Source organism: Staurois parvus, unplaced genomic scaffold, assembly GCF_062004578.1.
Source record: "Staurois parvus isolate SC_StPar_1 unplaced genomic scaffold, SC_StPar_1.0 ptg000978l, whole genome shotgun sequence".
Lineage (NCBI taxonomy): Eukaryota > Metazoa > Chordata > Amphibia > Anura > Ranidae > Staurois > Staurois parvus.
Genome location: NW_028318774.1, coordinates 2,144,607 through 2,159,689, shown reverse-complemented (window position 1 = coordinate 2,159,689; position 15,083 = coordinate 2,144,607). Strand labels below are relative to the sequence as shown.

The following is a 15,083-nucleotide window of genomic DNA, read 5'->3' as shown; positions in this document are numbered from 1 at the left end:
AAAAGTTAGTCAGTAGAATTGCTGTGCAAAAAATTGCAGGCAGGCATTCCCTTTCATGAGAAGAGTGTTTGGGGAGGATTTGGACAAATATATCCATAAGATTTCAGGGAGAAAAGAGTTCTCTTGTGCCCTTTAAGAGGAAATCCAAGCACCCTTCTTTTAAGGGGTCAGGTGCTTCGGTTGCAGACCCCTCATCTACCAGTGCACAGGTTCCAGCCTCTAGAGGGAAGACTCGGTAAGAATTCAAGGAGGCCCTGGATGCAAAATTCACCCAAGGCAGATCCAAAGTCTGCCTCCTTATGAAGGGGCACCCCTACTCATTCTCATGGGGGAGAAGACTTTTGAATTTTGTAACTGCCTGGAAAGGGCTAATCCAAGACATGTGGGTCATTTCCACGATGTCTTAGGGGTACAGGCTGGAATTTCAGGTCATCCCCATTTCCTAAAGTTGAATGTATCTACAAATCCAGAAAAAAAGATGATGTCTGCTACAAGCACTCAACCGCCTACTGTCCTAGGCATGATCACGGAAGTTCCAGTAGACAAAGGATTTCAAGTGTTTTATTCAAACCAGTTCACATTTACAAAGCTAAAAAGGGACCCATTTTAGATTTCAAGGGTCTAAAAAGATTTCTAAATGTTTTCTCCTTTTTAATGGAACCTATTCGGTCAGTAGTGGTCTTTCTACAAGGAGATTTCTTAGCGCCCATCAACATCAAGGATGCAGAGCTGCATGTGCTAATATTCCTCACTCACCAAGATTTCTATGGTTTACAGTAAAGGTTTGGCATTTCAAGTTTGTAGCTCTGCCGTTTGGGAAGGCCACAGCTCCTTGAGTATTTACGAAGGTTCTCACTCCTGTGTTGGGGCTGCTCAGAACTCTGGGTATCAATTAAGGGTTATCTAGACGATTACTCAGGGGTCAGTTGGCTCCAGGTTTGAAGCAAGATGTGACCCTTACAGTGCAGATCCTGAAACAGCTGGGCACTAAACTGTGATAAGTGGGCCCTGGAACGAGTACAAAGGCTGGAGTAATTGGGGTTGATCCTAGACAAGGTTCAGGAAAAGGTGTTTGTGCCTTCAGGGAAGTGCTGCGCCTTGAGAGACCAGGTCTGCAGTGTAAAAGGCAAATATGTTTCCTTTCATTTGTCTCTACATGAGGTTACTTGAGAAGATGGTATTCTCATTTGAGCAGTTCCCTATGCACAGTTCCACTGCAGACCGATACAAAGGAACATTCTGTTTGGAACAAGAAGGTTCCAGCCCTGAATTACTATATGTCTCTGTCTCCTGAAGTACTGTGGAACTTGAACTGGTGGTTGGTGGTTCGGAATTTGGAGGAAGGGAGTTGCATTTCGGCTATTGGCATAAAGTTGGTAACCACCAATGCCAGCCTCTTCGGTTGTGGGGCTGTTCAGGAGGAAACCACAGTCCAAGGGACATGATTTCCACGAGAGAAGATTCTACCCATCAATAGCTGGGAATTTCAGGATGTTTGGCTTGCCCTGAGGTATTGGATATCCAAGCTTCAGGGTTTGCAAGTAAGGATTTTTTTCGGCAACACCACAACTGTTGCATTTACAGCAAGTAAAATAAATATTGAACACATCACCATTTTCTCATTAAATTTATTTCTAAAGGTGCTATTGACATGAGATTTTCACCACGTTGGTAACAAGGAATGCAATTGTACATATAAACCAAAACAAAAAAGTTCACAAATTATGTTATGTGTAATAAAATGGAATGACACAAGGAAAAGTATTTACCACACTAACTGAAATGTATTTAATACTTGGAACAAAATTCTTTGTTGGTAATGACCGATTCAAGATGCCTCCTGTTTGGCCAAACTAGTCGCATGTACGGCTCAGGTGTGATTTTGGCCCTTTCTTCCATACAGTCCTCAAATCTTGAAGGTTCCATGGGCCTCTTCTATGAATGCTGAACTTTAGTTCTTCCCATAGATTTTCTGTTGGATTCAAGTCAGGCGATTGGCTGGGCAATTCTAGCAGCTTTATTTTCCTGTCTTTGAAACCAATTGCAAGTTTCCTTGGCTTTGTTTTTGGGATCATTGCCTTGCTAAAATGTCCACCCTGATTTCATGTTCATCATCTTTGGGAGATGGCAGCACGTTTTAATCAAGAAAGCCTTGCCAGTACTGTATGCTGAAAAAACAGCCCTATGCCATTATGTTCCCAGCTCCAAACTTCACTGCTAGTATGTTTTTCGGGTGATGTGCAGTGCCATTTGACCTCCAAACATGGTGTGTATTATGGCATCCAAAGAGTTCCATTTTGGTCTCATCTGACCAGACTATTCTCCCAGTATTTTACAGGAAACTTTAAACGAGCTTCACCATGCTTTTTCTTCAGCAATGAAGTCTTGTGTGGTGAGCGTGCATGCAGGCCATGGCAGTTGAGTGCATTACCTACTGATTTCTGTGAAACAATTGTACCTGCTCATTGCAGGTCTTTCTGAAGCTCTCCACAAACGGTCCTGGGCTCTTGGAAAACTTTTCTGATAATTCTTTTCACTGCTCTGTCAGAAATCTTGCAAGGAGCACCTAGTCATGGCCAGTTTATGGTGAAATGATGAACTTTCCACTTTCGGATTATGGCCCCAACAGTACTCACTGGAATATTCAGAAGTTAAGAAATCCTTCTGTAACCAATGCCATTAGGTTTTGCACCAATAAGGTTGCGAAGGTCTTGACAGAGCTCCTTGCTTTTTCCCCATCATGACATACTTTACTGTGTGACACCTTGGTAATAAGACACCTTTTTATAGGCCATCAGTTGAGACTGAACCAGCAGATATTAATTTGCACTGACAACGGGCAGGAGTGCTTTCTAATTACTGATAGATTTAAGCAGGTGTTTTAGCTTCCACGCCTTTTTTCACCACCCTTTTTTTATGTGTTCAATACTTTTTCCTTGTGTCATTCCATTTTATTTCTTAATTTCTAAACTTGTATTGGTTTCTTTGCATATATGGATCTCATGGGTTGATACCAACATCTAGGGAAAATTTAATGTCAACAGCACCATTAGAAATATATTTACTTAGAAAAATGGTGATGTGTTCAATACTTATTTTACCTGCTGTATCAACTACCAAGGCTGTACCAGGAGCTGAAGGGCTCAGGAGGAGCTGAATCATATTCTGGCTTCAGCAGAAAAAATTGTTCCAAGTTTGTCAGCAGTGCTCATTCTGGGAGTAGAGAATTGGCAGGCAGATTATCTCAATCCCCAACAGTATATTCTGGGGGAGTGGGCTTTGTATTCCGAGGTTTTCATGGCAATTTGCCAGCAATGTGGTTGCCTGGACGTGGACATGTTGGCATCCAGATTTAACATCAAGGTCGACAGGTTCGTGTCCAGGGCAAGGGACCCTAGTGCAGCAGGGGTAGATGCCTTCGTGATTCCTTGGGACCAGATTTCCATGATCTATGCTTTTCCTCCGATTCAGCAGCTGCCACATCTTACACAGTGTTCTGGAGGAATTGATTCCTGTGATACTGGTTGCCTCTGCCTGGTCCATGAGGGCCTGGTACATAGATTTAGTGAAGTTGACAATAGACGGGCCTTGGTCTGCGATGTGCCGGCCAGACCTGCTGTCTCAAGGACATATATTGAACCAGGCTTTACAGTTGCTAAATTTGTCGACGTGCCTATTGCGACCCATATTCTGTAGGACAGGGGAGTATTGGACTTGGTCATCCCTACATTGTTGAATGCTGGAAAGGTATCTTTTAGGGACATTTATTACAGAACACGGAAGGCTTACATTTCCTGGTGTAAGGTCCGGAAATGCGTTCCACAGAAATATGTCACTGGTAGAATTCTGTCTTTTCTTCAATTAGGTCTGTAAAGAAGGTTGGCTGTTGGTACTAAGGACCAGGTTTCAGTATTGGCTATTTGTTTCTAGAGACCCATTGCGTCAAACTCTATGGTTCGTACCTTTTTTGCAAAGAGTAGTGAGTGCAGCAGCTCCTGCCAGACAGCCTTTATGTCCTTGGGACCTGAACTTGGTTTTGCAGAAACCACAATTTGAACCTATTAGGGAGATTGCACTACTCCTGTTGAAACAGAAAGTTATGTTTTGAGTGGCAATCAATTCTGCAAGAAGGGTGTCGCAGTTGGCAGCTCTTTCTTGAGAACCATTTATGGATTTGCATCAAGATAAGGTGTTTTTGAGACCTCATCCGCCCTTTTTAAAGAAGCTGGTTTCAACTTTTCATCTAAATAAGGCTATTATCCTGCCTTCATTTTTTCCTAGGCCTCAGTCAGCAAGAGAGATCCTTGCATACCCTGGATGTGGTATGGCAATAAGTATCTTCCTGAGGTTGACAGCGCAAAACAGGAAGTCTGATATTCTGTCTGTGTTGCCAGAGGGGCATAGGAAAGGGTAGGCAGCATTCAAATCAACCATTTCCATTTGGATCCATCAGTTAATCGTTCAAGCCTATGGTTTAAATGTTAAGGTCCCATGCTTTCGGGTAAGTGCACACTCTGCCAGAAGTGTGGGGACATCTTGGGTGATCCACCATCAGGCGTCACTTGCTCAGGTTTGCAAAGCTGCTACATGGTCTTCAGTTCATTAATTCACAAGGTTCTATAAAAAGTGGATGTCAGAACCACGGAGGATTCTGCCTTTGGCAGCAGCATTTTACATACAGCTGAGTAAGTCCTGGGAGATTGATGGTGGAGGCCATCATGGTGACACCCACCCCTCAGTTTATTTTATCATTTTAGGACATTCCATATGGTCATGAAAACCCTGCTATGTGTCCCATGATGTACACTAAAGAAAATTTGATATTTTTCTACATACCTACCTGTAAAATCCATTTCTTGGAGTACATTACGGGACACCGAGGTTCCTCCCCTCTTTCTGGAATTTCATTGTTTTCTAAAATAACTGAAGTACTTACTGTGTAGGAGGGGTTATATGGAGGAGGATTTTCTCTCTCATTGGTTGGCCAGTGCCCATTCACCTATAGGTGGCATATAACCCATATAGTCATGAATAGCCTGCTCTGTGTCCTTTGACATACTCCAGTAAATGGATTTTACAGGTAAGTATATAGAAAAAAATCCACATTTTTCCAACAGAAGCCTATTGGATTGTGCAGGATGCACTTGAAATTGCAGAAAACGGGATTGGAAATCCCGTTCCATCTATTTTAGACGGGAAATTTTATCCCGTTTCATCTGGAAAGCTATCTTTATACAAGTGCCTCTAATAATTGGTTTATGGGACTCCTAGAGAGTAATGGGAGAAAGGCCATGGATTAGCATTTTGGAGTAGATCGTCTCACAGGGCTAGTTTGATAAAGAAGAAGGAACTGTTGATATGCAAGACTCATTTAAGAACCAGGTAAGGTCAATAGATTTGAAAATCAGTGAGGACAGCGCAACTATTACCGCCGAGTGGTCAGACCATTGCTTTGATAATTGAATACAAAAACAAAGGAGCAGAAGCTCTGGGAAGAAAAATGTGGTCAATGTGCGTAGAATTGTGAGGCTAGCAAAAACAAGTATAATTGCGAAGTACTGGGTTGCTTTCACGCCAGGCATCGACAAAGGATGTTCACTATAGAAGTGATCAAAATTTCAGTGAAGGCATGCTGGGACCTATAGGGGATAGCCACTGCTTATGCAGCCCAAAAAAAAGCTAAAAAGCAGTAATAAGATGATCAGCACCACCCTAGATGGGGTGATCACAAATTCCTCTGGCTGCGTGGGAATGGTTATATGGTGCGATGAACGCGGGATCGCTGCCACCAATATGTGACGATCCCACGATCGCGGTCATCAATATGTGACAGACGCGGCGTCAGACCCCTGACCTTCTCACCAAACTCGTGACCGAAGGACTGGCCAATCAGAAACAGCGATGTCACGTGCGTAACAATGCCACACCCATCCGCACCCTGCACAACAACTTTCCAGCTATTGGACCACAATCGATCTACCGGCAGCCTGAGCGATTGTTACTGGGTCAGGTTAATTACGCAATTAACCCTTAAAACTTCCACCACCTCCTCTTTGTACAGAGAGAGGAAACTTGGCGATATCCGCAATAACACTAGAATGGTTGAGGTAATCGTCTGTATAACACGGTCACCACAGACCAGTTATACAGAGGGTAAAACAAACACAGTAGCGTCTCTTTTAGAGGCAGGAATTCGTAAATTGCAATTAAGAGCTATAGAAAAAGGTGAACACTTTCAGAAGGAAAGATTTATTACTGAAAAGTCAAAAAGGGGTGCAATAAAAATATTTACAGAACAAAGATGTAACCAATATACAGTATATATAAATATACAGAGAACAACAGCACAGCAAAGAGATAACAGAGAGAGGTTAAAGGGTTAAGGTACTTGCCAAAGTCCTGGGTTAGCACATCAAGTTTCAGAGCGAAAGGGTACGGGGTCTCCCCAGGTGGTATTGATGTAAAATGTGAGAATTCTTCAACTTAACTCTCTTAGGCCTGACAGCCCATTTTGTAGTTCCCTAGCAGGGGGTGTCTCTGAAGTCCAGGACCAATGCCCTGTTTAGGGAGGGGTCCCCGGGCGGATACCTCAACTAGAGCCAGAATCTCTCATAACTCATATTTTCCTCATAACTTTTCCTATGCACAAGTGACATTCCACCTGCGGGTAGATTATTATGCAGACACGTCTGAGGATTGATTAGATATGAATTATGAAATTCTACACTAAATGGTTCCCAAGATCTACTTTTCTGCTTTCCTATGTATTCGAGACAAGGAGAGTGACCCATCAAATTGTTTGTCTCCTCTTAGCCAATCTGACGATATGTCTGGTTTTTATGCAAGTCTTTCATATTCCAAGATATGAGCCATAGGGGAAAAATGGATTTTGGAAAAGTGGTTATCTGGTTCGTGCTTCGCTGGAATGCCTTGAACTCCTGGAAAAGTTTGCCTTATCTTATACGAGGTGTTATATGGTACAGCTCACCCAGACAGCCAGGCATCTAGCTCAAAAATGTTTTATAGCTCTGGGGTTCCCTGCTGTGCCCTAGCCTGCCAGTGACACACAACCAGTGCACACACACTGGCCAAATGTCTGTGCCTCTCAGAGAGGGAGGGGGAAAAGAATGAGAGGAGAAAATGGAGATTCTTAACAAAATGGAGGCTGCATTCTGCCTCTGGTGCGCACGATCGCAACACATGAGAGGAGTCCCCCTCATGAATTCCCCTCTTTATCAGGTGGGAGCCTGCTCAAGCAGCGGGGAACTGTACCTCCTGGCAAGGTTGATCCACACCACCAGACCGAATGAAAAGCCTTACCAACACAATGAAGAGACAAATAACCTTCTTTGGTCTCTGACCAGCTCCCCCAGGCTCCACATAGTAAGGAATAAGCCCACTTTAAACTCCTACAGGTGTGGGTATGGAAGACAAGGCCACAAAGGAGATCACAGGCTTCTGGGTAGCAGGAGGGAGAATGCAGGGTTGGCAGTCCCTGAAGTACCCACACCACGTCCCAAAGGGGGGGGGGCATATTTAATTACCAATCCAATGGAGCATGCAGGTATGGCTCCCAGTAAAGATCCTCCTCTCCACCAAGCTGAAGGGATATCACACAAAAGCAACACTGACACAGACCAAGTGCCTGGTCATGTGTGTCCCTACAAGACTTTTATGCCGCTGGCTGCCCGAGTCCAAGATTGGGCATAGTCGCGGCCGACTGATCAAGGAACGAGCAGTCTCCACAAACTTGCTGGTCAGACTGGGGTGACCACAGGATCTAAATTATCCAGCCTGTCTGTATATAGAAAAAATCCCAGGGAAAAGTAAAAAAGTAAAAAAAAAAAAAAAAAAAAAAAGCTGTAGGACCACAAGTCCCAGCATAAAAATAAGTTAATTCATACTCTTGAGACACTAAGCAGAATGACTGGAGGCCGATAGAGAGGGGGTTTTATAGGCAAAGAGGACTGACCGATGAAGAACCGAGCTTTTCTCTACCTAGTGTTTTACTCCTGTAGGTGGGGCTACAAAACCGTTTGGTAATGAATAAGAAGCCGTGTCCGTCAATGAAAATAAGAAAAATTAATTTTATTTAACACACATTGCAATACATGTTGGCAGAGTAGAGTAGGATTGGCCAAAAGAGATTACTCTGACACATTTGGCCAGCTAAAACACGTATTGCAATATGTGTGAACTAGAAATTCCTATTTTTACTGCAACATTTGCTGGAAAAGGTAAATAACAGTGAGCAGAGGGGTTCTTCTTGTATATTTAGTGCTAAAATGGGCGTACACAATTTTATCACCTGATATATGCATGTACAAGCTATGGGGATTTGAGCATAGGTATAAATTGTTGCTGCCACAGAAGGAACTGTCACTACAATTTGCACCAGCCCTAATCAGCAGTAAGAATGTAGCCTTAGGTCTCATCTACAGTTGTATTTGGGGGTGATTAAAATTGTAGCTCCGCTGTGCATTTTTACCGCCCTCAACTTCTCCCCCTTCTACTGCACGCACTTTAAGACAAAGCTGCAGTTTGTTTTGAGAAGTCACCTGAGGGGTAAAGGGAAAGGCCAGGTGAGGGATCAAAGGGCCCCCTATCCCCTTCCGTATAGCAAGGGCATTATACAACTTTAGTCAGAGCAGCAATTTGTTTTTATCTACAAACGCTCCTTACCTTCATAGGCAGTTTCTTGTAAAGGTGAACTCCTTAAAGGAGAAATCACTACCAACAAGGTAGGAGTTGTTCCACACCTTAATGATCGTTGCCCCTCATTGTAAAACAGTGAGCTGATAACCTATAGTGCCCAAAACAGACAACACTAGCGGAAATTAACTTAACATGAGAGTAACAGGTTGAAAATAAAATCATTTACCTGGTAAGAACACCAAAACGCTGTTTGATTCTGTGCCCATTCTGGAGAAGCCCGATTTTTGCCTGCAGAAGACGAAAGGCACAATAAGATTACGAGATATAATACAACTACTAAACTGGATCCTCCTCTTCTTGGGTCCCCCACAGGCTCTCTTGGACCCTTCCCTCCAGTCAGGCGCCCCCACAGCAAACTTCTTGCTATGGGGGCACCCACTACTCCGTGAGTCCATTCACACACAGAGCAGTGGCTTAGCCCTGCCCCTTTCTCCCCTCATTGGCTGACTGGCTGTGATTAAGAGCAGTGGCAGCCAGTGGCGACCGCTTTTGGTCTCAGCCACTGAGGAGGCAGAGACCCGGGCAGCCAAGGCTGTCATTCACATCGTTGGATCGCGACGAGGCTCAGGTAAGTATTGAGGGGGTTGGGGGCACTGTTGCATACAAAAGGTTTTTTACTTTTGTGCATAATGCATGAAGGTAAAAAACCTCCAGCCTTTACAACTATTTTAAAAATGATCTTACATCCACCAATCAAATAAATTGAAGATGACTCAAAGCAGTATTAGGCTGAAAAAATAAAAATGTAACATGTTGCAACTTACCAATCAATACATGTCGTGTATGCCTTGGTTATCATCCGGTGATATGGCCAGTAACACTTTTTCTAAGCTATGGTGCCTAGTCGGGTAAAAGCAACTTTTCTTTGGATAAAGGTTTTACATAAATAAAAGCTGATCTCAACCCTCTAACTGCTACATATGTAGGACAGATTGTTCTGTTAAAAAAAAAAAAACATGCTGGCAGAATCACCAGGTGAAAATAAAGGAAATTCTAGAAAATAAAACAACTGCAGCCATCACATCTAAGAACTGGTGTTTGCATAATAAAATGTTTGCTTTTGGGTTTACTACTTGCCCTCCGGAAGATTTACCCCCCTTCATGACTAAACCATTTTTTTGTTGTTCTCTATTTCAACTGGTAATTGCGCAGTTGTGCAATGTTTCACCCAAAAGAAATGTACATCTTTTTTTCACACAAGTAAGAGCTTTCATTTGGTGGTATTTGATCACCTTAGAGTTTTGTACTTTTTGCGCTATAAAAAAAAAAAAAAAGACCAAAAATTGACAGAAAAAGTATTTTTCACTTTTGGTTATAAAAATCTCCAATAAACTCAAGTTAGTTATACATTTAGGCCAAAATGTATTCGGCTACACGTCTTTGGTAACAAAAAAATAATACTTGTATATTAATTGGTTTGTGTGAAAGTTATAGCATCTACAAACTATGGTATATATATTGGAATTTACATAGCTTTTACTTTCTGACTGCCTATCACGTTTCTTGAGGTGCTAAAATATCACAGCAGTACAACCACCACCACCCCCCAAATTACCCCTCTTTGCAAAGTAGACACACCAAGGACTTTGCAGAGAGGCATGCTGAGTCCATGGAAATTTTATTTTTGCCACAAATTTTTTTTAAATAATTTTTTTTTGTTAAGTTGTCATTTAAATGATATATTGCTCATGCTTGCCATGGGTAAGTGTGGAATAACACCCAAAAACACATTCTTCTACTTGCCGAGTATGGGGATACCACATGTGAGGGAGACTTTGGCAGCCTAGCTACATACAGGCCCCCAAAATCCAATGACCACATCCAGGCTTTCAAAGGGCTATTTCTTCATATCACTTCTTCACTACCAAAGTTTTGCAGGCCCTAAAATGCCAGGATAGTACAAAAAAAACCCTATATGACCCCTTTTTGGAAAGTAGACACCCCAAGGAATTTGATAAGAGGCATGGTGAGTATTTTAAAGATATTTTTGTCACAGGGATTTCAAAAAGAAAAAAAAGAAAAGAAAAAATACATTTTTGTTGTCTTTCTTCATTTTCCAAAAACTTTGGCAACAAATGAGATCTGCAAAATAATCACCATGCCTCTTAGCAAATACCTTGGAGTGTCTACTTTCCAAAAAGGGGTAATTTGGAGGGGTTGCTTTTACCATCCTGACATTTCAGGGACAACATTAGAAGATTATGCCACATACCACCCACTCTTATAGACCAAGCCTTTTTCTGAGACTTTTTGCTTCACATGAAAACTTTTTTTTTTTGCTAAAAAAGTACTATGAAACCCCAAACGTTATATATATTTTCTTAAAGCAGAGGCCGAGGAAAATAAAACAGTGGGTATTGAAACTTATTTAAGTCACAGTATTTGAGCAGCGATTTTTAAAACAAAAAATCTTTTGGTAAAATAACCCTTTTTAGAATTTTAAAAGCACAAAACACACAATATATTGTCCAATGGTTTGATAAACTATAAAAGAAGATGTTACACAGTAAAAATTGATACCAAACATCACATGCTTTAAAAATTGCTCATGCCCGTTGAATGGCGACAAAAGTGAATACATTAATATCAATAGGTGAAGCTTTAAAAGCCTTTACAGGTCATCAATTTATATTTACGCAAGAGGTCTAGTGCTATAATTACTGCCCTCGATCTGACATTCGCTGTGATACCTTACATAAATGGTGCAATTTCTGTTTACATATCAACACTGGACCAACACTTGCGTTCGCCTTTACGCAGTAGCACGTGAAGGAAGGAAAGGAAAAGAATGATTTTTTTTTTTTTAATCACTTTTATTCTTATCACAGGGAATGTAAATATCCCATGACAGCAATAGGCAGTGACAGGTTCTCTTTTCTGAGAAATCTGGGGTCTATTATACTCTATAGATATCTCCTCTGCCCTTAAAGCATCTGATCAAATCAACATCAGTGTGATCAAATGCTTTTCCAATTTAAAAATGGCGCTGTTAATGTCCAGCGAAACGGAAATGATGAAATGCTCGCAGCTTCCGCTCTTAGACCATAGAGAAGTTTGGAGCCATTCTGCTCTCTGATCAGCTCTATAGTCAGCTGGCAGAACTGCAGGCTGCATTCTTGGATTCCCCTGTGGGACAGGAGAGGCCAAGAAATCAGTGGAAGGTGGCAGGCTGCTTGCAAAAATGATCTAGCAGCTAATTGGCCACTAGGATTGCTTTTACATGAAAGCTGAACGCCAGCAGAATAGAAAATACCAGGATGATGCCTGTAGCTGCAGGCATAATCCCGGTATAACCAAAGTCTAGCGACATTCCAGTACATTGCTGGTCCATGTTGGGCATATATGTAACAAAGAACATCGGCATATAATGAATCGGGTCTGTGGACCAATATGACCACAAATCATTCTTTTCTGTAATGCCCAAGTTGAGGGTTAAGCACAAAGGTTTTAAATTCAGAAACCGTGACAGGTTTCCAAGAGAATTGTCTGGCTTTGGGTGGGTGGCGATGTATTGTGCGTATAAATTGCTTTGGCCCACAATTGATACAAATCTTCAGTGAAAAAGAGTGAAGGGGATAAAACGCTAGTGTTGGCAGCGAACAGGGCCAATCCTGCTAACACTGTGTATTTGGAGAAACTATACAAAGGAGAAACTAGTAGTTATGTTCGTGATCAATATATTGATCCATACAATCGTGAGTGCCATAGTGTGTGGGCAATAATACTAGCTGACCCTGGCTGGGAGGGGAGCTTACAGACCCTGACGCTACTGGATGTCGCTAGTGGCAGGAATATAGCGATCAGTGAAACATTTTATATCCTGACACTGTACAAATGGCACTGGCTTCGTGACTGGGTGATCAAAGGCTTAATAGGGGAGTTCAAAGAGTTAAATGTGCTAAGTGTGGTGTTCTCTTCTCTTCCTGGACCAACAGGGGGGATGTTGGCCAGCGGGGAGCGCAGGCGCGTTCACATCCATCCCGAAATAGAAAGCATCAGGAGGATTATGTCGCTTTCACCAGAGACACGTCTCGCCCGCAAAATGTGGGTAAGCGGTCAAAAATTACCTTAAAAATATATTTTTAATGCTCTATATGGCATATATCCCATTATACTAAGTGCTCTGGTTCCCAACTCTGCAAGTGGCCACAAATGCAGAGCCACACTTTGCGGTCATTTGCACATTATCTTGACATGGAATAAAGAAAGCACCCTGGGTAAAAATGGAAGCTCAGGCCATTGAAGTTTAGGCTTTTAATAGCTGATTTACAAGAAACATACACAAAGAGATAGATATATAGATCAATATACACACACACACACACACACACACACACACACACACACACACACAGTTAAGTCCATATATGTTTGGACACAGGCACAATTTTAATATTTTTTCAGGTATTGACCAAAACATATTCAAGGTATAGTTATATAATGGATGTGGGCTGAACGTGCACACTCTGGTTTAAATTGAGGGTACGTACATCCACATTGCAGTAAGGGTTTAAGAATTACACCTCTTAAGAGCAGCCATCCCTCCTTTTTCAAGGGACCAAAAGTAATTCGACAAATGAATATAATCATAAATTGTTCATATTTAATATTTTGTTGAGAATCCTTTACTGGCAATGACTGCCTGAAGTCTGGAACCCATGGACATTAACAAAGACTGGGTTTCCTCCTTTCTGATGCTTTGCCAGGCTCTAACTGCAGGCGCCTTCAGTTGTTTTGTTTCTGGGTCTTTCTGCCTTTAGAATTGCCTTCAGCAAGTGAAATGCATGTTCAATTGGGTTGAGATCAGGTGACTGACTCAGCCATCCACTTCTTTTCCTTCACAATCTCCTTGGGTTGCTTTTGCAGTGTGTTTTGGATCATTGTCCATCTGTACTGTGAAGCGCCATCCAATCAACTTTGCTGCATTGTGGTGGAGTCTAAGCGGACAGTAAATCACTAAACAAAGTATATCACTAAACACTGCAGAATTAATCTAGCTGCTTCTGTCACATCAATAAACACCAATGACCCAGTGCCACTGGAAGCTATGCATGCCCATGCCATCACACTGCCTGCACTATGTTTTACAGATGACATTGTGTGCTTTGGATCATGAGCTGTTCCAAGCCTTCTTCACACTTTTCTTCCCGTCATTCTGGTACAGATTAATCTTAGTTTCATCTGTTCAAACAATGCTTTTCCAGAACTGGTCTTGCTTTTTTTTTTAATGTTTTTTTGGCAAAGTCTTATCTGGCTTTTCTATTCTTCAGGCTTGTGAATGATTTGCACATTGTGATGAACCCTCTGTATTTGCTTTTGTAAAGTCTTCTCTTGATTGCAGACTTTGACAATGATACTCCCACCTCTTGGAGAGTGTCCTTCACTTGTCTGGATGTTGCAAATGGGTTTTTCTTTACCATAGAGAGGATCCTGCGATCATCCACCACTTGTCTTCCGTGGACGTCCAAGCCTTTTTATGTTGCTGAGCTCACCAGTGCGTTCTTCTTTCCTCACAATGTGCCAAACTGTTGATTGGGCCTCTCCTAATGTTGCTGCTCTCCGATCAATTTGTTTCGTTTTTGAAGCCTTACAATGGCCTGTTTCACCTGCATGGACAGCTCCTTTGAACGCATGATTTAGGCTCACAGCAATAGATTCCAAATGCAAATACCACACTTGGAATCAACTCCAGACCTCTCACCTGCTTAATTGATTGAGAAATAATGGAGTAGAAGATGGCGCCAGGAGCAGATGTTTCTCCCTGAAGCTCCGGCACCCTGATCCTCCATCCGTTGCCATCCGGGGTGCGGAGGCCGCCCACAGTGGATCCCCAGCTGCTCAGACTTTACCTGACATCCGAGGAGGGGTGTCGAGTTGCTCTGCCCCTTCTCTGAGCATCTGGGGCGCGGGGCGAATTGAGGCTTACCGTGGCGTGTGAAGCCGCGGTGTTTCCTAAATCTGCGGCTGGAGCGAATAGCCGCCGCGGCCGGACCGCCGCACTACCGCCTTGCCCACCGGCTTCTGGACACAGGTCAGCTGTTGGGACAGGCTGGGTGGGTTCCCCTGATCATCCTGGTGGCCCTGTAGACTATACCATATCCTTGCAGGATCCCAGCAGGATACTGGGGATCTGATCTGCTGCAGGAATGGTGCTGGATGGGGGAAGGAATCCTTCTTAATAATCCCCTTCCCCAGTGGATAAATCAGGGGTGTCTGAGATATTTTGTGGCAGCCTCTACACAGTCTGCATACCCGGCCTATATACCATAACCATCTATATTTCACTGACTGTAGCATTATGTTGAACCTTCTGTGAATACCTCCCCGGTGGGGGACACGTACACGAGTCAAGGAGGAAATGCCAGAGT

General features: G+C 42.7%; 1 protein-coding gene across 1 annotated transcript in view; it reads right to left on the bottom strand.

Annotated features, from left to right (window-relative positions):
• TDRD9 (tudor domain containing 9) overlaps positions 1-15,083 on the bottom strand; it is a 395,653-nt gene that overhangs the window by 199,953 nt on the left and 180,617 nt on the right. Inside the window, exon 9 of the mRNA XM_089657266.1 lies at positions 8,882-8,943. Coding sequence (XP_089513392.1) covers positions 8,882-8,943 — 62 coding nt within the window. The remainder of the gene's footprint in view (positions 1-8,881; positions 8,944-15,083) is intronic.